Source organism: Sinocyclocheilus grahami, unplaced genomic scaffold, assembly GCF_001515645.1.
Source record: "Sinocyclocheilus grahami isolate Dianchi unplaced genomic scaffold, SAMN03320097.WGS_v1.1 scaffold48.1, whole genome shotgun sequence".
NCBI lineage: Eukaryota > Metazoa > Chordata > Actinopteri > Cypriniformes > Cyprinidae > Sinocyclocheilus > Sinocyclocheilus grahami.
Window position 1 is genome coordinate 2,293,764 of NW_015505227.1, and position 26,370 is coordinate 2,320,133.

The 26,370-nt window shown below is 38.6% G+C and overlaps 1 protein-coding gene across 2 annotated transcripts in view; it reads right to left on the reverse strand.

Moving 5' to 3' along the window:
* Window positions 1-25,992, reverse strand: part of LOC107582884 (insulin-like growth factor 2 mRNA-binding protein 1) — a 45,045-nt gene extending 19,053 nt beyond the window's left edge. Inside the window, exons 1-2 of one of the 2 annotated variants that reach the window (XM_016268907.1) lie at window positions 25,367-25,992; window positions 24,073-24,133 (exon numbers count right to left, since the gene is read on the reverse strand). In XM_016268907.1, the coding sequence (XP_016124393.1) occupies window positions 24,073-24,133; window positions 25,367-25,541 (236 nt within the window). In that variant the 5' untranslated portion in view covers window positions 25,542-25,992. Of the gene's footprint in view, window positions 1-24,072; window positions 24,134-24,623; window positions 24,747-25,366 lie in introns of those variants that run through there. The other variant, XM_016268908.1, reaches the window with a different exon arrangement.
* Window positions 25,993-26,370: the final 378 nt, after the last annotated feature.

Sequence of the window (26,370 nt, forward strand, 5' to 3'; positions counted from 1 at the left end):
ATATGAAAGGTTACACTGGTCAGTTTAAATAGACCGTAGTATACCGGTCCACTCTGCTGTTATGCCAAGGACGTTTTTGCTCATGTGAAGAGGATGATCTTTTCCGTCTATATCGCATATGCGTGTAAAGTACAAGCCTAGTTTACATTATAAATAATAGTTTAACATTCAAATACATTACGAATATGGAAACATTTCGATTTGTGCCGAATGAGACATGAGCAATAAGCTCCAAATACATCTAGTCAAAGATAGACTAGCTCCGCCTCGTCATGATCTAATGCACTGTAAATGCCAAATTTTTAAAAACAAATAGGCCTACCGCAATGCAAAAACTCAAAATCTGACATTTTCCGGAACAGGATCCAGCAGGATCAAATTAAGTACTGGTCATAATACTCACATGATAATGTTTGATGTGAGCAACAGTGTGTTTTGCTGCAGCAGCGCCGATGGAAGCAGTTCACTGACTGCGCAACACAGCCACACGCGCCACAGTTACGTTTGGGATCATTTTATTTTTAATGCCATAATGTCTGTTGAAAACATTGCAATTGTGTTTTAAAACACAACAACGAGCACCACGAAACCATTTAAAGAGGCGTGTTCAGCGGTCTCCGTGACGGGATAGGAAACAGTCAACAAAGTAAAATGCTCTCAAACGGGCTCTCTTCATTTTATCAAATGATCATAATCACATCTATTCATTTTACAATCCTGCTACTAGCATTTTATTCAGACTAAATCCCCTTTAAATCAGGTGAGAAAGTTTTTTTGAGTAACTTTTGCACATCCTGTCATCCGGCATAGACGCATTTTGCAGTATTAAGGTTAACGATTAATCGATTAATTGATCGTCAATTTAAGCGACGATCGATCATGGAAATGATTGAAAATTGACATCCCTAATTACAACAACAAAAGAAAATTTCATCATGAACATACATGAACAACAATATCACATTAAACCACAGAAATTCCAAAAGTGCATTCATCTCTGCCATGTTACATTCATTTAGTTGACTAGTGCTATATGCTTTATTAACAAAAACATAAATGGCATTAATAAAAACACTAACACTGACAAGCTACGCAATATCGCGTTCATAATCGAATGTGATTCATCTAATGAACGTGATATAGCAGTGATCTACGGCTCTGTGTATCAAATGGAGATTTACTATTAATCACAGAATCGGCTTTACTGACGAGATGCGCATGAATCACATGCGATTTATCGTGCAACCCTTGTTTGTTGTTTGTTTGTTGTAGATGAGGAAAACTAGGATGCCGGGTGTATTCAAAGTGCCGCCATTACTGTCTAGAGTACGTGGAATGGTGCGCTGTGATTGGTTGAGTGGATATATCGCATTCTGCAGAGAAGGGAGACTGGCGTTTGTTGCGGTTTGGAAAAAAAGGGAGAAAACATGACCAAATAACTCGGCGAATATCGCATTTTGCCAACAAATTAAAAAATGACTTTTCAATACCGACCAGGTACAATACTGATTTTGGCGGAAACTAATTTTTTTTTTAAATGTCGTTTATCGCGTTTTGGAACCAAACTCTTCATTTTCAAATACAAATGCATGATAAAGGAACATACAAAAATATAATATTTCTTTAATATAAATCAACTAGCAAAAGGGGAAGCTGACTGTGATTACTCCGCACCGCAAAGTTTACATTTATAACTTTGTAGAAATATTTCCCTCCAAGAACAGTTTGCTACACACAGCACCTGAAGAAAAAAAAGAAAACGGAAGTGTAATTTTTACTAGGCTAATTAAAATAATGTAAATTAGAGTAACATATGATTAAGTAAAATATAATAATTCTAAGCAAACTGAGATGAATAAATAATGTTTCTTCAGTTTCTTTCAATAATCAGCTCTCTTTTATAATAATATATTATTATTGTATTAATAAATCACATTTAAAAGTCCAAATCTAATCAGTCTCCCAAAAACACAAAATACTATTCAACACCACTAAAGTCAGTCATGAAATGTATAAATGTATATATACAGCCCAAACTGAAATTACGCAAAGCTAAACCACCTTTTTAGCATGATGCACTGACGCAGTGGTACGCAGACGAGAGACATGAAACAGAACTTCAGTCAGTAAACTGCCAGCGGAGCTTCATACAGCAAGGCCTCTGCAGCCAACACTGAAAATGGCGGGTAAGTGTGGGAGGGGAAGGGGCGGATCCTAAGTTCCACACACCTCCCTTTCCCGCTCTCTGCGAAACTACGAGTCCACGGAGGGACGTTGTAAACGGTTTAAGGTCTAGATGGACGTGGAGGTTCCTCAAGTCAATGAAAACATCCTCGTGATGAAGTCAAGGAGCTCAACTTGGTGGCCGTGCAGAAAGCTATAGGTGCGAGGCATCACTGGAGATACCCGGGGGACTAGACGTGGTGGTTCCAGGCGCTGAATGGAACAGCAAGGGTTAAGCCATAAATCAAAGTGGTATAGAGAGAAGCAGCGATGGTGAGACAACTTCACCAGAAATAACAGACGTCCCATCCCCCCTTTTTCCTGCCTTCTTCTCACTCTGTTTCTCGTTTCCCTCTTTCTACACTCCTCCCTGTGGAGTTTTCTGCTCTGTATTACCTGATAGGCCTTCCCTCCCCCTCGCCGCTCCACTTTCTTCCCCTTGCCCTATTCCTCTGAGAGGTGAAAGGTCACTCCCCAAGCTTAGCAATCATCACATGCTGATGCAACCCGTAACATACCAGAAGAATAGAGCGAGGGGGCAATATATTGCTTACTGCCGGCCCCAGCAATACAGTCGTATAACAACGGAACCAATAAAAATAAATCTCCCGCCTCTAAGAGGTGCCTCTTGCCATTGAACACTGGTACTGGCCAATAGCATGGCAGTAGTGGACAAAGTCTGTATTAAACCATCAAATCTGGGACTTGAGCCTCAGGCACTTTTGAGTCAAGTTACAGATCGTTTTTGTATTTTCATTTCAAATGTTCAAGTCCTGAATTAAATAACTGCTTAAAAAGAAAAATAATGTGCTCAGAAACGTTTTTAGTCTTTAAAATCATGAAATTGTGAGCAGGAAAAAGTGCAATAATGCATTCAACTACAAATGCAACATTATAAACAGATTAATTCATAAACACACACACACACACACATATATATATATATATATATATATGTGTGTGTGTGTGTGTGTGTGTCCAAGTAGAAATATATCTCTTGCCATTCAAGCATTCAAATGTAACAGAAGAGACAAATTGTAGCTTCTCATAGACCGCTATAGAGCAGTGACAGTAAATTTTTTATGCTACTGGCAGAAAAATCTGAGTAAATATTTCATAGTCCATGCAAAAGTGACCAGTGACTGAAAGTGTCTTTCTAAAATGGATTCGACAAACACAAAGGTTTGAGGAGCAAGTTTTGTTAAAGGGGTCCTATTATGCTTTTTCACTTTTTAAATTTTAGTCAGTGTGTAGTGTGTATGTTTGGGCATAAAAAAGATCTAGAAAGTTACAATTCTCAAAGTCCACTCCAAAGGGAGATATTTAGTGTTTTAAAAATCCCTTTTCAAGAACTACAGCAAACGGCTCGTTTGGACTACAGCGTTTGTTTTCCGGGCTTTGTGATATCACAAAGCGGCTCATTAGAAAATCATTAAAAATAATTCCCGCCTACAGAAATTCGAATGGTTGGGGGGTGGGGAGGTGCGAGGTTGTGGTTAGAACGCTTGGTTGAGTGAGTGCATCAGACGAGACGATGAAGAAGAAGTGCTGCTGCAGAGTTAGTGCATCAGAGAAAACGAAGAAGAAGAGCTGCTGTGCTGTAGCGTCAAATTTTCGGCATGTCTAGAACAATTCTTACAAGTATAACATGATGTAGCTGGGCGCCGCCGGTGTGCCTACACTCATAGAAAATAATGTATTTGAATTTTAAAGATGTGGCGCGACGTGACGCAGTGCTTCTCGTCCGGTGCGCAACCGCCTGAAATGCTGTTTTTTCACCTTGTTTGGGCTTCCGAAAGTGGATGATGTCAAGAAACAGTGGTTGCAATTTATTTTTTTACTCTGTTCCTGAGCATTATAACCCCAATTTGCTATTGTGTGCTGCGCATTTTACTGAGGACAGCTTCCACAACACGAGGGAGTACAGTGCCGGATTCGCCCAAAAGTTTTTGTTGAAAGATGTAGCAAGGGGCAGTAATGAAACATTGTCTAAGCTGTTTGCCAATCACAACGCACTGGGACAGCTAACCAATCATAACACATTTTGTTTTTCGGAAGGTGGACCTTCATAAAAGCCGGACCTAATTGAGCCATTTGTGCCAGGCTGGGGAGAAAGGTATTTTAAGAATGTAAATTATGTGAAAAATAATGGGTTTTTCGAACCACCAAGCATGAGAGCATGTTCTAGTACACCCCCAAAACAAAATCAAGACTTTGTAAAAGAGCATAATAGGACCCCTTTAAGGGCAAATCTTCTAAACACCTGCAAGGATGTAAGCCAGATGTTTAACAATTAGATATATTCAAATAAATCAAAATTATACGACTATTATTGAACCAATAAACTCCAAAAGAAGGATGACGCGAGAAAGACAACAATAAGGAACTGCTTTCATTACAAGCTACATCACAAAATGATGTCATTCTCTACATAAAGTAACAACACACACTGATTTGAGAGAGAGAGAGAGAGAGAGAGAGAGAGAGAGAGAGAGAGAGAGAGAGAGAGAGAGAGAGAGTTATACAGAGAAAAATAGTAGAGAGAGAGAGAGAGAGATTGATGAACAGATAAACAGTTTAATACTTTTGTATTCACAACTTATGTGGCATGTTTTACAAAGTTCTTGCATATATATATTTTTTTGCCTGCATGGTGCCTATTGGAGTATTATGATTTTTGCCTAAATTCTGTTCTATCACAAAGCAGCATAGAATTGCAATAAAAAGTGTTTAATTAGGAAAGAATGTCCTCATTGTCATATGCACAAAGCATTTGAATGCTAGTTGAAAACAATTAAAATCTGCTAAAAATACATCAATTACAAGACCAACAATTCATCTTCACATTCTCGTTCTGCAAATGATCTTGATGTAAACTATGAAAATAAAAAAATTGAGTAACTTACAGATGAATAATGAATTTAACTGATCTGAATTTAATTGAATATTATTACATAAAACAAAAACTTAAAGGGGTCCTATTATGCTTTTTCACTTTTTAAATTTTAGTCAGTGTGTAGTGTGTATGTTTGGGCATAAAAAAGATCTAGAAAGTTACAATTCTCAAAGTCCACTCCAAAGGGAGATATTTAGTGTTTTAAAAATCCCTTTTCAAGAACTACAGCAAACGGCTCGTTTGGACTACAGCGTTTGTTTTCCGGGCTTTGTGATATCACAAAGCGGCTCATTAGAAAATCATTAAAAATAATTCCCGCCTACAGAAATTCGAATGGTTGGGGGGTGGGGAGGTGCGAGGTTGTGGTTAGAACGCTTGGTTGAGTGAGTGCATCAGACGAGACGATGAAGAAGAAGTGCTGCTGCAGAGTTAGTGCATCAGAGAAAACGAAGAAGAAGAGCTGCTGTGCTGTAGCGTCAAATTTTCGGCATGTCTAGAACAATTCTTACAAGTATAACATGATGTAGCTGGGCGCCGCCGGTGTGCCTACACTCATAGAAAATAATGTATTTGAATTTTAAAGATGTGGCGCGACGTGACGCAGTGCTTCTCGTCCGGTGCGCAACCGCCTGAAATGCTGTTTTTTCACCTTGTTTGGGCTTCCGAAAGTGGATGATGTCAAGAAACAGTGGTTGCAATTTATTTTTTTACTCTGTTCCTGAGCATTATAACCCCAATTTGCTATTGTGTGCTGCGCATTTTACTGAGGACAGCTTCCACAACACGAGGGAGTACAGTGCCGGATTCGCCCAAAAGTTTTTGTTGAAAGATGTAGCAAGGGGCAGTAATGAAACATTGTCTAAGCTGTTTGCCAATCACAACGCACTGGGACAGCTAACCAATCATAACACATTTTGTTTTTCGGAAGGTGGACCTTCATAAAAGCCGGACCTAATTGAGCCATTTGTGCCAGGCTGGGGAGAAAGGTATTTTAAGAATGTAAATTATGTGAAAAATAATGGGTTTTTCGAACCACCAAGCATGAGAGCATGTTCTAGTACACCCCCAAAACAAAATCAAGACTTTGTAAAAGAGCATAATAGGACCCCTTTAAGGGCAAATCTTCTAAACACCTGCAAGGATGTAAGCCAGATGTTTAACAATTAGATATATTCAAATAAATCAAAATTATACGACTATTATTGAACCAATAAACTCCAAAAGAAGGATGACGCGAGAAAGACAACAATAAGGAACTGCTTTCATTACAAGCTACATCACAAAATGATGTCATTCTCTACATAAAGTAACAACACACACTGATTAGAGAGAGAGAGAGAGAGAGAGAGAGAGAGAGAGAGAGATTGATGAACAGATAAACAGTTTAATACTTTTGTATTCACAACTTATGTGGCATGTTTTACAAAGTTCTTGCATATATATATTTTTTTGCCTGCATGGTGCCTATTGGAGTATTATGATTTTTGCCTAAATTCTGTTCTATCACAAAGCAGCATAGAATTGCAATAAAAAGTGTTTAATTAGGAAAGAATGTCCTCATTGTCATATGCACAAAGCATTTGAATGCTAGTTGAAAACAATTAAAATCTGCTAAAAATACATCAATTACAAGACCAACAATTCATCTTCACATTCTCGTTCTGCAAATGATCTTGATGTACCAAACTCTTTAGCAATGATTTTAAATCTATACAATCCAAATTTAGAATCATTAGGCAAATAAATCACTGAAAGCAATTCCAAATTCCAAATGTTTTTAGAGTTTAGAACTAAAATGATCTTCGACTTGCATGGGCCCAACAGCATGGGGAAACCACTCTGCTTTTGGCTGCAAATGTTTAAGCATGTCAAAGTGTGCAGGGAGCGACATGCTCAGCTGAGAAATGCAAACGGCCTCCGAAACGGCAGCCGGTGGGGGTGAAGCGAAGAGAACCTGAGGTCCTTTCCTGCACATTATCATGTGAAACACCCCTCCCTCTCATCCGTCATCTTCTCTTTCTCTCTTGGCCATTTGACTGAGACCAAGAGCCATGGGGAATGGAGAGAGAGAGCGAGAGAGATATTTCATGTTATCGACAAAGAGTTTTGTCTGCAAGTAGTTCTCAACCTTGCATCTCAACCTTTGACCCCAATGTGGATGGGGAACGCTTTGGCCTGGACTTTAAAAAGAGCCTAGGGCAGGGGACTGGGGTTACTAGCAAACAATTGAACTTTTCAAAGAGGCTGCAGATTATGTTGAGGTATGGTGGTATAAAAAGGGGGAAGGGATTGCAGGACATAAAACAGCAAATATTAAAATCTTTATTAAATTTGTGGAGAGCTGCAAAAAACTCAAAATACTCACACACACAAAAAAAAAATCACTCTCAGCTGAACAGGCTGCCAGGCTTGTTGAAAAAGGGGCGTTGTCTGAATCATAACTCATCAGCAATAACAGAAGGAATTGTCTAAATGTTTTATTAGTAGCGCACACTAACATAATAGTAGCAACTCATCTCTTCTCGGCTTGTACGATATTTACGGAAACAGTGCGAAGCCCATCTAGTCTACTCGGAGAAAAGCAGCTCAAGCACGAGCGTGTTTGCGTCTTTCTAAAAATTCCATACGTATAGGCATTTCCCCCGCGGGTGGGGTTGGTTTGGTGGGTGGTATGTGAGAAACAACTGTAGAGACTAACAACTTAAGGATCCATTTAGTTTGCAAAGGCGATATGCCCTTAGTTTGGGTCAAAGTTCATGCTTCGCTCTGCTGTGCCCTACTCAGCGTGGAGAAGATGGAAGCGCTCGTGCGCCTCCATTTTGTGACTCGGGAGCAGAACACGGGACAGCATGACTTACTACAGAGTGAACAGACATAAAGTGAGCTCAATATGCCCAAATACATGTGCACTGTGATTCATTCACACACACACAGTTGTTTTACAAAGAACACGTACACGATTTAAGAATGACGCTAACTAACGAGACGCAATCTGACAAGCATCCTAACAGGCTGTAATAAATGAGGACTTTGCACGCCAATCAAGTTTCTAAGCTAATTATAAATTACCCTGACATTACAGAGTTGAATAACATTCGATGAGATTTTAATAAATCCGTGTAAAATTATTCCGCCCCCCCCGTCTCGTATGCTCGCCATTTCATGAAAGCCAAGTGTACAGTAAGAAATGAAATGGCAGATTGCATTTCAAAACACACTTGGTTCAGCTTCAAAAGTCACGAATCACCTTTGGGCTGCTTTTGGATAATACACAAGCTCACGATTTAATCAGATAAGCACAGGTGTTAATTGTTTTTTTTATTTTTTATTAAGTTTCTCTGTCTCGCGCGGTTTCATTTAGTGGCGAAAAAAAACGTACGTTTTAGTCTATATTTCAATTGCTCATATTTAGTTTACATTTTTAAAGTAGCCTACTAAAAATCTCAAATAAAAATTGTTCATATATATATATATATATATAGCCCTCTCATAATTCTTAATGTTTTACATAGCCTATGACAAATAAGACTTTACAAAGACTATCAAAGTTAAACTGATTTATTTTAGTTGATATCACGTATTTTGCATGAGAAGCGCGTTAAAAGAGGAAAAGATCATACGCAATTTAACAGTTAGCTTTACCAGAGCGCTTAAATATATATATATATATATATATAAGAAAACAAATAAAAGATGCTGTGACAAAATAACCTTATCTGTAAAAGTTACCAAATAAAATATACAGTGAATCATGAAGCACACAATATAAATATGGGCACTAAAATTCACATACCCGCCATTTATTTTGGCAGCGTCTTTTGTTGTATGGTTAAGCATTTATCTATTTTATTTTTTCTAACCCCACTTTATCCAATGCGAACAGGTACGCGCGGATGTTTAGGTTCAGCAAACTTGTACAATTTGATTATCTCCTTCACAGCGCCGGAAAATCTGGTTCAGAGTGATGACATACACAGGCCTGCATACATCTCAGCCATGTGGGCCAGTGTCCCTTCAGCCATCTTCCACTGACAACGCCCAATTACCACAATGAATCTCAGTCACATGAGCAGGCGCAGAATGTGCTAGAAAACTATAGGTAACCGATAGGAGCCGAATAAGCATCCACGTCAGCACAGGGCGAAATGTGGTATGTCGAAAGGCTGCTATTGCAAAACAAAGGACGTGCATATGTGAAAAGTGCGTTAGCCTACCTATGATAGAGCTATGTGACCTTAAAACAATCATGAAATGGCTAGCTCTAAGGTTGCTATTTTATTTGATGGTTTATTCAAACTCTAATATCACCCTCCTCTTTTAAACCACAGTAGCCTATTATGTACTATTGTTGCACTGTATAGTGTCCGCTCGCTGGAATCAACGTGCATAATTACAGTACTGTATTCCGCATTAAACTCCAGTTACCAGCGCCTTTATTTGAGCCACATCGAACTAATGATGTCGAATGTGAGGATTTGCCTTTAGATCACTGCGCAAACGCTGGCGAGCTTCTCTGGATCACTCCCCTTTACGCACGCCGCGCTCCGGCTTCAGCTTCCCGCAGGCAGTGAGGGGGAGACCTGCCTTCATTCATAAAGTCAGCGGGCTACTCGAGAGTACTACAGCGCCGTGAAAGAGGCGGTGCGCGCAGTCACTGTACCGCCCACCGCCGAGGAACGGAGGGGGTTGGTAGAGAAGAGGAGATCTGCGCTGTGACGAGGAAACCGGGGGTGTGGAACGGAACGGAACAGAAACGGTCTCGTACTGAACCGAGCATCCACGCCGCAAGTGACACAACGCAGTGCACCTGACTCAGCACGGTTTAATAACGATTTTGGCACGATTCGCACTGCTTCCAGTGCTGTCCTCGTTAAGAGCACTGCTTGCAGCCAATGGATTTGCCGAGTTCTACCATAAAGATTAGCAAACGAATAGTTTCCCCATCATGTCCTGGTAATAAAACGCGCAATAAAAAGCCTGGGAATCATTTCGAATACATTATTTCGTTCCAGTCTGAACGGATCTTGAATATTAGATTCATCTATGACTGTAAATGATTTATTCTTTCATACTCAAAGTAGCATATCTAGTTAGAGTTGCAATCTATACAGGGTTTCTGCAGACTTGAACAAGTTAAATTTAAGACCTTTTTAATACCACTTTATATGAAATTTAAGACCTAAACCGGTAATGGAAATACACATTTTATTACATACATATATGTAATATTTAATGTGTATAAATTAAAAAGAAAACAAAATATCAGTGCTGTAATAAATGGTATTTATTACTACAATATACAGTGAACTTTTCATGTTAGCAGACAATATTCCATACAAAATATCCCCACAAAATAACTGCATCACTGAGATTTTTGGTGGAGTAAACTATTTATTCTGAAGCAATATTTTCATCAGCTTTTACATACTTAAATCTGCATATTTACCTTTACAAAGGCCTATTTTAACCTTTTTAGATGTATGCATCATCTTACATGTCAAATTATTACAATTTATCAATAAATTCGATATACACTATAGGGCTGCTACCAGTCAGATTAAATCATTTACACTGCAAATAATAATTACAACTGCAATAAATAATGTTATGAGATTAATGTTTTAAATGCATTTATGAGTATACAAATAAGAAATGTTGAAAATGCATACTTTTCAACATACTTCTATCACGTGATGAACGAACGACTTGAAAAACCCGAAGACTCGAGAGATGAACAAATCAATTCTCTTTCCGGCTCAGACTGCATTGGTTAAAGCTTATGGGGCTGTCACGTGATGAACGAACGACTTGAAAAACCCGAAGACTCGAGAGATGAACAAATCAATTCTCTTTCCGGCTCAGACTGCATTGGTTAAAGCTTATGGGGCTGTCACGTGATGAACGAACGACTCAAACCCGAAGACTCGAGAGATGAACTAATCAATTCTCTTTCCGACTCATGAGACCAAAAATATTTAAGACCCATCGAATCCGAACTTAAGACATTTTAAGACTTTTTAAGGACCCGCGGACACCCTGCTATAACATAAGACAGTTGGGGAAAGTCACATTTTAAACACAATGACTCACTGAAGTACATGGTCTACATGTCTAAAACACTGCAACTGTGAATGAACATGCCCCGTGTATGGAAGTCTGATATGATCTTGTGCATTTATTTGAGTCTATATTTCGCAAGGCCTGCTCATTTTCGACCCACATAAAACAGTTTACATTTTGTTTTCACTCAAATAATCTATTTCGTAAAAGGATAGTTTAAGCCAAATAAGCATCAACATAGCAGCCGCATTTAGAAGTTTGCCTTGTTCCCAACATTTGACGTGTATTATATAAATGAATGAAAAATGTGCACGTTTTTGAGGCCATCATAAATCTCCTTATTTGGCTAAAACTGACTCTTTGCATGCACAGACTAAAAAAAATAAATAAATACAATTTTTCCCACTTTCTATCTTAATAAACTGAAGAAACAAATTATTCTATCCATTACTATACATAGGCCTACCTACTGTTTGCAAAGTTAAAGAAACTTGATTCAAAGTCTCTTAATTTAAACTAAAAAAAAAGAAAGAGAAAAATAATCTCATATTAAGACAAACAGGGTGTTTCTTTTAAGGCAGTTATTTGACTATTAAATTCAAATTGCTATACTTTTTCATCTAATACATGTTTTATCAAACAAAATGTTCTAATTTACATAATGGCTTACATAGTCCAACAAATTAAACCTTTTCATTCACAAAATATTGTTCATAATTAATTGCATTGTTAGAAACAAAACTTTAAAACGGAGCAAGTACACTTCAACCTTCACAAGATTAGCTTTTCATTTAAGTACATTTCACAGATTTGTTAAATTAAAACCAACAAATAATTCGAGATTAAACTTGAGCAAAATCGAATTTATTAAATTAATAAATTACAGTAAAAAAATGAAGGACTCTGAAATATTGTCTTAAAATTATACAGTCCAAACTCCAAACAAAAAGCTTTCATAAGAAACCAAGTTCAAACAAAAAGCTACACCAAGTAACGAATTCAAAACATGAACAATTTATTCCCTGATTACTTAATACTGTATTAAAACAGTATTAGATAGTTAAAAAAAAGAGAGAAATACAAAAACAGCATTTCTGTGGAGCAAACTTCGCTTACCAACTCTGTTAATTTTTTTTAATCAACTCTCCTGCCTGTATAACAGCATAGCATACCATTAAATCTTCCACAAACGAGACAAAGCAGGAGACATCTTTAAAATATGAAATCAATTCCTGGTCAGCTCTATTTCACAACAACCTCTGTACTAAGTTATAACAATATCTGAATGAACTGTTTGATTGCACAGAAATGATCAGGAGCATAAAGTTCACTGAAATGTTTCTCTGAATACCATCACATTAAATTGCATGCAATCTAAAAATATAATGGGTGGTCATATATATATATATATGTGTGTGTGTGTGTGTGTGTGTGTATACACATGGCAGCTCTCCTCTGCCTGAGAAGGCCTACGCTCTCTACCCTGCAAGAGGAAGGTATGACTCCATGTATGTCTGAGGGGGGTGTTGCCAGCCCCTCCCCCCTTTCTATGCTTTTAAAATGCATGTGTGTGTGTGTGTGTAAAGGGAGGATAGCATGACCATACCAGCACATGCCTGCTATGAGGCCATGTGATCTAGAGGCTCCATTTTAAGTGATTTGGACTCGTAAGGAGGGAATTGCAATGTGGAAGAAGAGAGGGAGGGGGAGGAAGAGGGATACAGAGAGAAAATAGCATAAAAAGAGAAGAACAGTGTTGACTGATCTCTATGGCCTCATGAAGGGGAATGGTGTAAAGACGTGAATATGTAGGTTCTCGGTCACTTTCATGCTTCCACACCTATGATGAATTTTCATGGTGAACAGCAAAATCGAGCAATTAAACAACTGCAAACTTCTGTTTTTGTTCATTTATATATTGACAACTGAATGCTAGCTCTCATACTGCTAAAATAACTTAAACAAACAAAAAATGTGGACTTTGCCAATGAATGTTTTGACAGAAAGTAACTCTTCCTCAGCTAATGAAGGAACACAGATTGAACATTATGGACTGTGCAAAGGACAAATCAAAATAAAAATGACTAAACTAATCGTAATGCAAACAAACATTCAAATACTGATCAATCTTTTTTCCCTACTATGTCGTACATACAAGTGTAATGATTTATCAGAAAATTAGTAAAAAATTCTATCCATCGTTGTTGTTAGCCGAATTTTGAAATGAGCATTGAATGCAACTGCAGGGTTTAAGTGGACTAAACGACTGGAAAAGTTCAGCATGCCTCACCAGAGAGAAGTCTGACGTTTCACTGGAAAACCCAGTTATGATATTTTAATTTAAAATTGCAGGTAATTTTTTTTTTTTATGAAACGTATGCATGGATGAATCATTCACAATAAGATTAATAACATACACATTAAAATAAATGGTAAATTTGCATTTAATGCTGACTTCAAGAGTTCGAATTTACAAAATGTTCTGTCTATTCGGTGTGAACAGCTAGCAATGGCAGGTCAGCATCCAATTAATAATTTGCTGGCACACAGCTCTCTAAAACACACATTACATACATGGATACATTATATAAATGCATACATTATTTACAGATACTGTACAAAGACAGAGGGGAGATGGTCACTAAAGAGAAAATACATTACATCTTCCCTGTTGTGGTGTAACGTTCTTGTGATGATTAATACAGCAGTAATGTGATTCTGTAGGACTTGACTCATATCTTCATTTTTTAATTTTCCGGGATTTAATTTTTTCTCCTTTTTGAATTATTAATGTAACAGAGAGAAAGAGCTTTCAAATAATTCTCCATTTGTTGCAATGTACGAAAACAAATGGAACCTAATTGGATATTAATTTAGTTTCTAATTATTTGTAGGTGCAAGGAACAATTATATGCTCAATCAATTCACTAAAAGAGTAAAGCTATTAATAGGAGCATGTATGAATTGTTTTTTTGTTTTTGTTTTTGGAAGATGACACCAAAACTGTCTGAGGCATCACAAGAAATCATAAGGAGCCATATAACAATGTCCCAAGCCTAGTTTTCGCCATGATGGTGGCCAGCTTTCTTCTATTATAACCCAATTCCACAAATGCTACAGTAAATGTTTGGCCATGTGTGAATCAGGAAATACTCAGGAAAACAGGATTGCTTTGAGTGACCTGTATACCTTAATATAATCGCAAAAGCAAAGTAGTTATGAACGAGTCAATAAAAAGAGATGGCAATCAAATGACAAAGTGTGTGATTTGAAGACATTTCTTGAGCACACTGTTAAACTAGAACTAACACTTAGAAATAAAAAAGCTCACAAAGTAAGGTCAAAACCAACAACTTGCTAGCCAGTATCTTTTAGAAACTTCATCTCAGTTTTAACACTATTCATTCAAATATATAAGAGGATAAATATAAAATATTGTCCAAATAAGTAGAATAATCAACATTTTAATTGCTTTGTTTGTTGTGCATGAGTTTGCTTCACCCAAGCAGGATCAGGAGCACAAATAGTGCAGGGATTTAAGCCAGCAGCATTTTAACACACACATCCTGCAGAAGAACAATGTGCAAAATAGCGTCATTATTTAAAGTGCAACAAAACCAATTTGGAATACACTCATTTATTTCACTCCTAAACAAGAAGAAAATACATTTAAATATGCAATGAGAACTTGAATGAATAGTAATCAGTTCAAGTCGCTTGTGTCAACATTCTGTCAACATCATATGTACTATGACCCAGGCATTCAATACATGTGCATTGGCCCATTTGGGGGAAAAAGGATAAAGAAAAATGTAAAGAATTTTCGGTTCAATAGGGCCCCCCCCCCAGTTCACTAGTGTTTATGATGGCGACGCCTTCAGAACGGCCTGTTCACCAGAGAAATAAAGAGTCATTGGGGGGATGGGGCAAGCAGGGGGCCCATACTTCAGAGGGGTAAACCACCATGAACTATTTTTCCTCTTGGGAAACACCCCTAGTCTCACATCTCCCCCCCCCACACACACACACACACTAAAAAACAAAAACACACGCAGACCTAGACTAACACACTGCACTGCATTTTGAGGAAATACCCACAATGCTATCTGAACATTCAAAAGAAAACAAAAGGTTAGGTTAAAAAAATTACGCTTGAGAATTCGCAAGTAATTCTTATTAATTCTGTCCAAGAAGCCCAAACAGCAGCATTTTTGGAGAAAAGTCAACCGTTTAAACACAACGTGAACTTATTTTATTTGCTACTACAGAAGTCAAATTTATTCGATGTTTACAATTTAAATAAACATGTAAATGTTCTAAATCCGTTCCAAAATTGAATCATTTTACATATGCTGCAAAAAAATGAACAAATCTGAATCAGGCAAGACCCTGAAACCCATCCCACAGCAACTTGGGCAGCCATGCTGCAAAAGGGCGCCAACCAATGATTTGAACTTCAAGCCAAGTCCCATCCACCTGTTCACGCTGCCTTGTGACAGCAAGACTCTGCGGTTAATATATTCATCTTTGAGAGAGGGTTTCTGACACCTTATGTCACAAATGTTATCAATGGACAAGGAGAGAAAGAATGTTCTTATTCTCCATTACTAGTTCCTTGACCACAGAAGTGAACAACAATCAGCTCTTACCAACTCTGTTCATCCAAACCCTCTCTCAACACACATCAAAAAAGCTTATTAGGAGACATAACTCAAACATACAAACACTCACTTTTATCATGTATTGTAGCTTATTTACACATATATATATATATATGTGTGTGTGTGTGTGTGTGTGTGTATACACATGGCAGCTCTCCTCTGCCTGAGAAGGCCTACGCTCTCTACCCTGCAAGAGGAAGGTATGACTCCATGTATGTCTGAGGGGGGTGTTGCCAGCCCCTCCCCCCTTTCTATGCTTTTAAAATGCATGTGTGTGTGTGTGTGTAAAGGGAGGATAGCATGACCATACCAGCACATGCCTGCTATGAGGCCATGTGATCTAGAGGCTCCATTTTAAGTGATTTGGACTCGTAAGGAGGGAATTGCAATGTGGAAGAAGAGAGGGAGGGGGAGGAAGAGGGATACAGAGAGAAAATAGCATAAAAAGAGAAGAACAGTGTTGACTGATCTCTATGGCCTCATGAAGGGGAATGGTGTAAAGACGTGAATATGTAGGTTCTCGGTCACTTTCATGCTTCCACACCTATGATGAATTTTCATGGTGAACAGCAAAATCGAGCAATTAAACAACTGCAAACTTCTGTTTTTGTTCATTTATATATTGACAACTGAATGCTAGCTCTCATACTGCTAAAATAACTTAAACAAACAAAAAATGTGGACTTTGCCAATGAATGTTTTGACAGAAAGTAACTCTTCCTCAGCTAATGAAGGAACACAGATTGAACATTATGGACTGTGCAAAGGACAAATCAAAATAAAAATGACTAAACTAATCGTAATGCAAACAAACATTCAAATACTGATCAATCTTTTTTCCCTACTATGTCGTACATACAAGTGTAATGATTTATCAGAAAATTTGTAAAAAATTCTATCCATCGTTGTTGTTAGCCGAATTTTGAAATGAGCATTGAATGCAACTGCAGGGTTTAAGTGGACTAAACGACTGGAAAAGTTCAGCATGCCTCACCAGAGAGAAGTCTGACGTTTCACTGGAAAACCCAGTTATGATATTTTAATTTAAAATTGCAGGTAATTTTTTTTTTTTATGAAACAGTAAAAAATTCTATCCATCGTTGTTGTTAGCCGAATTTTGAAATGAGCATTGAATGCAACTGCAGGGTTTAAGTGGACTAAACGACTGGAAAAGTTCAGCATGCCTCACCAGAGAGAAGTCTGACGTTTCACTGGAAAACCCAGTTATGATATTTTAATTTAAAATTGCAGGTAATTTTTTTTTTTTATGAAACGTATGCATGGATGAATCATTCACAATAAGATTAATAACATACACATTAAAATAAATGGTAAATTTGCATTTAATGCTGACTTCAAGAGTTCGAATTTACAAAATGTTCTGTCTATTCGGTGTGAACAGCTAGCAATGGCAGGTCAGCATCCAATTAATAATTTGCTGGCACACAGCTCTCTAAAACACACATTACATACATGGATACATTATATAAATGCATACATTATTTACAGATACTGTACAAAGACAGAGGGGAGATGGTCACTAAAGAGAAAATACATTACATCTTCCCTGTTGTGGTGTAACGTTCTTGTGATGATTAATACAGCAGTAATGTGATTCTGTAGGACTTGACTCATATCTTCATTTTTTAATTTTCCGGGATTTAATTTTTTCTCCTTTTTGAATTATTAATGTAACAGAGAGAAAGAGCTTTCAAATAATTCTCCATTTGTTGCAATGTACGAAAACAAATGGAACCTAATTGGATATTAATTTAGTTTCTAATTATTTGTAGGTGCAAGGAACAATTATATGCTCAATCAATTCACTAAAAGAGTAAAGCTATTAATAGGAGCATGTATGAATTGTTTTTTTGTTTTTGTTTTTGGAAGATGACACCAAAACTGTCTGAGGCATCACAAGAAATCATAAGGAGCCATATAACAATGTCCCAAGCCTAGTTTTCGCCATGATGGTGGCCAGCTTTCTTCTATTATAACCCAATTCCACAAATGCTACAGTAAATGTTTGGCCATGTGTGAATCAGGAAATACTCAGGAAAACAGGATTGCTTTGAGTGACCTGTATACCTTAATATAATCGCAAAAGCAAAGTAGTTATGAACGAGTCAATAAAAAGAGATGGCAATCAAATGACAAAGTGTGTGATTTGAAGACATTTCTTGAGCACACTGTTAAACTAGAACTAACACTTAGAAATAAAAAAGCTCACAAAGTAAGGTCAAAACCAACAACTTGCTAGCCAGTATCTTTTAGAAACTTCATCTCAGTTTTAACACTATTCATTCAAATATATAAGAGGATAAATATAAAATATTGTCCAAATAAGTAGAATAATCAACATTTTAATTGCTTTGTTTGTTGTGCATGAGTTTGCTTCACCCAAGCAGGATCAGGAGCACAAATAGTGCAGGGATTTAAGCCAGCAGCATTTTAACACACACATCCTGCAGAAGAACAATGTGCAAAATAGCGTCATTATTTAAAGTGCAACAAAACCAATTTGGAATACACTCATTTATTTCACTCCTAAACAAGAAGAAAATACATTTAAATATGCAATGAGAACTTGAATGAATAGTAATCAGTTCAAGTCGCTTGTGTCAACATTCTGTCAACATCATATGTACTATGACCCAGGCATTCAATACATGTGCATTGGCCCATTTGGGGGAAAAAGGATAAAGAAAAATGTAAAGAATTTTCGGTTCAATAGGGCCCCCCCCCAGTTCACTAGTGTTTATGATGGCGACGCCTTCAGAACGGCCTGTTCACCAGAGAAATAAAGAGTCATTGGGGGGATGGGGCAAGCAGGGGGCCCATACTTCAGAGGGGTAAACCACCATGAACTATTTTTCCTCTTGGGAAACACCCCTAGTCTCACATCTCCCCCCCCCACACACACACACACACTAAAAAACAAAAACACACGCAGACCTAGACTAACACACTGCACTGCATTTTGAGGAAATACCCACAATGCTATCTGAACATTCAAAAGAAAACAAAAGGTTAGGTTAAAAAAATTACGCTTGAGAATTCGCAAGTAATTCTTATTAATTCTGTCCAAGAAGCCCAAACAGCAGCATTTTTGGAGAAAAGTCAACCGTTTAAACACAACGTGAACTTATTTTATTTGCTACTACAGAAGTCAAATTTATTCGATGTTTACAATTTAAATAAACATGTAAATGTTCTAAATCCGTTCCCAAATTGAATCATTTTACATATGCTGCAAAAAAATGAACAAATCTGAATCAGGCAAGACCCTGAAACCCATCCCACAGCAACTTGGGCAGCCATGCTGCAAAAGGGCGCCAACCAATGATTTGAACTTCAAGCCAAGTCCCATCCACCTGTTCACGCTGCCTTGTGACAGCAAGACTCTGCGGTTAATATATTCATCTTTGAGAGAGGGTTTCTGACACCTTATGTCACAAATGTTATCAATGGACAAGGAGAGAAAGAATGTTCTTATTCTCCATTACTAGTTCCTTGACCACAGAAGTGAACAACAATCAGCTCTTACCAACTCTGTTCATCCAAACCCTCTCTCAACACACATCAAAAAAGCTTATTAGGAGACATAACTCAAACATACAAACACTCACTTTTATCATGTATTGTAGCTTATTTACACAAAATCAGCTACTTTTTGTGTAAAAGCCTTTGGGGGTATGAACGTGCATGTGGTACTGAATGCTAGTGCAAAGCTGAGGTAAAGGGACTTCGATCCATTTTTAAATATAATAAAAAACAGCACAGATGGTTCAAAATAGGGAAAGGGGGAGAGAAGAGGACAACATTGGTGAGGGGTTAAAATGGGAGGGGTGCTCTTAAAGGCACAACGCACACTTAACTTTCACATTTTCAGCATGTCTATGTGCTATGAGCATTTTTCCCTTTGTCCCTCATTCTCCAGCTCTCTTTTTTCCCCTGTTCAAAACAACGGTCGTTTCGAGAGAATCGCTCTCCGTAACAGCAGAAAAAGGGAAGCCCACAAGGAAGTGCTGCTGTGCATTCCCTCCTCAATCCCCACCCCCTCTTCTCCTCTTCTCCTCTTATCTCCTGTCTTCTTTCCTCCTCTCCTCCCTCTTCCTGCTCAGGCAAGCCCTGCGAGTAGGACGTCATATGACAGAACTGACAAGACTGCCTGCCTGCATGTTCTGTAACCCTGCAAATGTGGGAATCAATAAAAATGCATGTCTCGCAGCAGAAGGAAAGACAGCCTATGCAATACAGAGGGACAAAGAGAGGAAAAGAGTAAGAGAAAGAGACAGGCAGAGCAAAAGTGCAAGCCAGGAAGAGTAAAGGGAAAAAACTGCACTCAAGCAAGCATGCTGCTGGGAGAGAGAGAGCGAGCGAGAGAGAGAGGAAGAATGAGAACGAGGTTGCCTCGCATGCAGCACCATCAACGGCTTCTTGAGTAACTCTACACAGGTGTTCCTGGCCCCCGATTGGTCGCACCTCCTTCTTCGTAAAACCCCTCCCCCTGCCTTCTGTAGTACTACAATCACTAGCGGAGATGGAGAGAAAAGGACAGAGAGAAAAGGAGGGAGGGAGCCAGCGAGAGAACGAGAGAGGACAGAGCAGGCAAGTGTGGCTTAAGACGGCCTGAGCATGCAATCTCAACACGCTCGTTTATTTACCCGGCGAAACGTTGTGATTCGATTCAAAGCTGAAGCGTCCCCCCCGCCTCCCCCCCCGAATCCACTTTGCAAAGGTCTGGTGAGACAGTTTCTTTAAATTCACAAATCCTTCCTTAAGGGTTACTTATACAAAACTGCTGTTATTTCAACCTTGCTGTAAGCCTGTAGGTTTTTCCTTCAGTCAAAGCAACCAAAGCATTTGTTAGATATTGGGTGTATTACTTTGTATATAAAATGTACAAAAAAACACACACATAAAACAGGCTATTTACAGCACTCACTAATTGCAAGACAGCAGACAATGTATTTATTGCGGTTCTTTAAAAAAAAAAAATTCTCTCTAATTTAATCACAATGGATTTGACAGGAAACATGGGCCATGGTAAATGAGGGTCTCTAGCTTACTCCAAAATTGAGCACTTGAAAGAAAAATCAAGGCTGAACGGTCAAAATACGGAATATCATGAGGGGGAAAAACCCAACAGGGAGAAACTACAAACACTACACACACACACACACCGCAACAGGTCTTCCCCTTCACTATTTATCAATAAACTTGAACACAGTTAGTGTTTACACTTTTCACTTTTTTTCCACGTACTACTCACGAATACACACATACAATCAGAAGAGCTGCTACATTATTTTAAACTCCCTTTTTGGAAATAATAATTCATTTTTTCAGTCATTCTAGTTCACGTTTGCCAAAGTATTCCTTCATTGCAATTCTTACTAGTGTATTTAAAATATATATTTCTATTGCAGCTCTACACCAGTGACTTGCACCATACTGGCCTCTTGCACTACTTCTCTACGACATTGTTCAGTTCACAAAGAATTTGCCAGCACTGCCACAATTTGTCAATATACATCCCTGTTGTGTTACAATGAGAATTTTTTTAAGATCCTGCTGCTTGCTGGATCTTGATAGGTGCTTACAAGGGGAAGGGAGCACGCAGAGTAGCATCTGGAAAAAGGGGGAAGGGCCATTGTTACACTTTTAACACCCGGTATTGTCATAAAGGTGTGGCTCTTCCCCTTGTCTCTATATCGCTCCTGCCGAAGAACTTCAAAAGTGGCCCATCAAGCCATTGCAAATGGCCCCGTCACACCAATGCAACATTACATAAAGCAGGGAGAAACTCAAGGCGTGAGACACGGAGCCGCCCACACAGCTCTATGCACAAACCATTATGGCTTACTCTCACTACACCCTCTATGGTCTTCACTCTATTCTTTGCACACATTTAATTTCAGTTTTACCAACAACTACCTTACATGCATATTACTTTAAACAACTGAATAAAAATGCTCTTGATATCAGCTATTGGTGGCCTTTATGTTTCGACAAGTTTATTTATTTTCAACAACGGCGTCAACAAAACACATTTCTTATTTCACTTACGAGCGTTACATAAGACAGACCCCATGTTACCAAACGCAAGGAGTGCGCACAATAGGAAATGAGCTGCTCTGACCATCCACCCCACCCCAAATCTTGTAACTCATCCTGCATTCACACTTCTCCAAACCAACAAATGAACCTTGAAGCAATTGAAGTCACATTTCAAGCAGCACATAAGCATACAACATAACAAAGGGTCAAATCAACATATATGCTGACCTGGGGGGGGGGTGTACGCTGCTGCACCTCAGAGGCCAGCCCCACAAAGATGTTTATCAAAATGGCGACGAGTAACAGTTCCACTCTAATTAACATTTCTAATGCATTTTCCACAACTCTGGTTGTGTTTTGTGTGTGCGCACGTGCGTTCTGGTTACTTGGAATTTTCAAATCAAAAGAACCACACAGCGTCTCACCAGAGCAGACTAGCCTATATGAATTCTAAAATTATCATACGCACACAGGGAGAAAAAAAAAGTCCCTTAAGTTATAAACATAAATGGCAAAATATGTGAGTTTAAGAGCAAAAGGTATTTTTAGCTAATATACCTCACCTAGCAATTATATTGAGGATTCGTTCGTGGATCAGTAAACTGTTTACATGAAGCTATCAAATGAATTTGTAAATATGTATCTGCAACCATTCACGTTAATGCCCCAGTGCTTTCGAATGGAGCCTTCTACAGAGGGCTACATTGTACGCCATTTTCTCAATTGCTGAGGTTAGATACTCTTCCCACTGATGGCGACCACGTGTCATACTACCAGTGTAACGCTGGCCTCCCAACACTAATCACAACGTGTGCCATTAAGATCCATTTAAAACGTGTATCTGTTACAAAATAATTAAGGATAATTTTAAGAAAAGTCCGCGTTATCAGTATATACATTTGGAGACGCGTAATGCTCATCCATAACAAATATGCAAAAATCCAAAAACGGGTATATCATAGGTAGAGTGTAATATCAAATATGCAAAGCATACGTTTTCTCACAACATCCCTGTCAACAGATTTATGTCTAAAGCGCGTAAAGCAGAGGAACCCGAATAAAGAACTGGTTCAACTGGTTAGAAAGCCGTCCATCAAAACAATGTATCCACCACAGAATTATCCAAACATATATGAGAAGCAGAATCTCACATATTAACTGCAAATTATTTATTTATATTCTTTAGCACATATCGTTTCACCACAGGATGTAACGTTTCAAAACACAATACCATCGAGTTATACGCCAGGTTAACAGGTGTAGCTCGAATGGTTGCGGGGGGGAAATGCATTTAGGGTGTAAAGAGGTAAGAAGCAGCGTTGAGTTGGGTGGGGACGAAGGGGGAGACTTTTTGTTCCACATAAACAGTCTTCTGCGCGCCATGCAAACTCCCCAGAACACAAATAAATCGATTTCTGAAGATCATTTTCAATTTTAAACAGCAAAAGTTGCTCTGATATTCACATTTACTCATAACAAACGGCAAAAATACGGGGAAATGATCATTTAGACAACAAATCTTTCAAACTGTACCGTTTATGGAACACAGCCATACATATAGGCTACGCTTTGTTTCTCCTGCGCTGACCTGACGCGGCGTTCCCTACAAAGTCTACCCTTTAAATATCCGTAACAAAAGAACGAACAACGATGGTGTTGCAAAGTAATAGCAGCTTTTAAAACCATAGCGGGCAAGAAAACTAAATCTGTGTTGCATGAATTGTTTAAACGAATCAAGCACCGAGGCCTAGGCCTTGCAGTAGGCCAAGGCCTAATCAACAGGGAACACGTGATTGAAATGGCACGGAGACCAGCATTGTTATATGTTTGACAAAAACGCATGCATATGCCTAACGTAGGAGATGAGTGCTATACAGCGCCGTAGTAACTATGAATGTAACAGCACGTGGTGTAATGCTAGAGCATATGCCACTTGAATATCCAAGCACTATAAGATCCGTCACGTGAAGAGAAACAAAGAATATTCGTATACAGAGAGCTAGACTCTTAAAAAGTAACAACAACTTGAGTGTTACAACCAAACAGGTCCACAATTTAAGCACACAGCGAAGTACTGGTTACATTGTACACATATTTGTACCACCGCCATGACATATAGGCTATACAGTAAGCTAGCAATTGTTGAACGATTCAAGAGAAAGCAAATACCTCTGCTTCTTAGGGACAGAATGTTCGACCTCAATTCGTTTGCCGTGAAGTTCCACTTTACCTGGAAAAAGGAAAGAAATTATTATTTTTTCCTTCTTTTTTTTTTTAAATCCCACTCACAAAAGAGACCACCATCTTACTTAAATGGCCCCAAGTCGACTTTAAAAACTAAAACATAATAAATATGTGCCTCAAAGATTTCCATGTATGTTTCGTTATACCTCCCTGTGTGAAGATTTTTTTTTTTTTTACTGTATAACTTGCATTGCGAATGGCCTAAACGAGCTTTTGAGGTGTTGTGGTCGCTAGGGTAGGTGTTAATAAAAAGTAATGCAACTAAAAAAAATTTGAAATAAAAAAATTAGTTGGCACAGGTCAAATGACAGAATTCTTAGGACGCTTTCAAGGTTCACTGGTCAGGGCTACACAAGCTATTGGCGTCAACTGTTTGACAGAATCCATATGTGTAGGGTATTATTTGTTGTTCGTGTCTACTTGAGACCTAAGAGGCATATAGCGATAAAAAGAACAGCTGAAGATGAAATCTTGACCGTGCATGACTTCATGTGGTGGATAGTTTTAGCTGGATCCTTATCGGCATGGCGACCTTCGTGCTATATAGAGCACACATCACATGCTACATAGCCTATGTGGAGAACCGAGAAGAGACTCTGTGGTCAGTGGGACAGATGCAGTGAAATGGCATTGTTTAAGTCTGCATGTAAGAATGCTACATGGCCGGATATATTAAAGGCAAGAAGGTTTCCCTCAGTAGTGTGCCTGTTAACTCAATAGGGCTTCACGAAACACGTTTCATTTTAGCTCCACTGGCCTATTAGCCAAAAGGGGGAGGGGTGGGACCCGATTCTATAGCTGTGCCGGGTAGGTTGGACTAAACCTAAAGATTGAGATTAGGAGAACTCCGTCCTACAGTTCACAATCAGAATCGCTAAATATATAGCTATTTGTAACAGGAGAATACACGGCACGGTTTAAACCTGTCAGAGCAAAGAAAGTCAAGTCGTGGTTGATGTGTGTATGAATGCTTTTAGTGTCTGCAAACCCTCTGCTCTTAAAAGTTCAGTGTCTCAGGCACTTTTGCACTATAAGTGTCTTACATTGCCCTGACTTCAATGGCACTAGAAACTGATTCTCTTTCACAATAAAACCCCGAGGTCTTTAGTAAAACAGTGGAATTGAATTATAAACAACCAAAACACTTATGGGAGCTTAACCAGGGTAAGTTTCGAAAGAAAACCGGCAACGAAAGGCCCATTAAAATCAATTTACTCACCAGAAAATGTTTCAATCGCTTTCATTGCCCATTGGTCGTCCGGGCAATCAACAAACGCATAGCCAGTTTTCATGAGAAACTGTCCAGAGTATGGGATCTTGTTATCTTCAAAGGTTTTAACCAAGTCCTCTGCGGTCACGTTTTCATGGAGATTTCCAATATATAGCTTGTTCATCGTGGAAAAACTAACGCTCCCCCCCCCAGAAAAAATAGAAATGAAAATAAAACTTTTCGGCAGAACGCTATTAATTTTGAAAAAGGACTAAGGCACGCGCAGATCACAAAATCATGTAGCTGTCAGCCGGTTGGAATTAAAAACGGGGAGGAAAAAAAAAAAATCAAACTGCAAGACAGTCCAAAATAAAAAAGGGGAAAGTTCGACTAACAGTAGCGCTGTAGTCTGATTAAGTCCTGCAGGCGAGTGGCATATATTCTTCACTGTAGCAAGCTTCGCGAATTCCCAGCACGGTGTAGAAATGATATCAGTTTGAATTAAGCTGATGTTTTGTTACGATGGAATAGTGGCGAGTATTTAGCGGGATCGGGAGAAATTCTTTCCTCTCGCTGCCCCTCAACCTAAAGCTGTACCCTGCACTGTCACACAGATCCTACCGCTCGGCGATGGCACCGCCTCTAAAACCGAGTCGAATTTACTAATTTTTTTTGTTTGCAAAGAAGAAACCACGTGGTCTCAGAGTAGCTAGAGAAGGGGCCGGTCCTCCGCGCTCTCTCTCTCTCTCTCTCTCAAGCTGTGCTTGGAAATACAAGAACATTTTCTGTACATTGCACCGTATATGCTCTGCATGCACAGACATACAGATTCACACTAGCCCACACATGCTCCAGTTTTACTTGCGTGCTCAACGTCACGTTTCCCGGTTTTCTTTTAACGTTTTGTTTCTTCATGCACAAAAACATCTCGGATTTCAACAAGACCATTTACAGGCCATTTGGTGTCATTATAGTCTACGTGTAAATAAAAGCCCTCGGCTGCTTCTCTTATC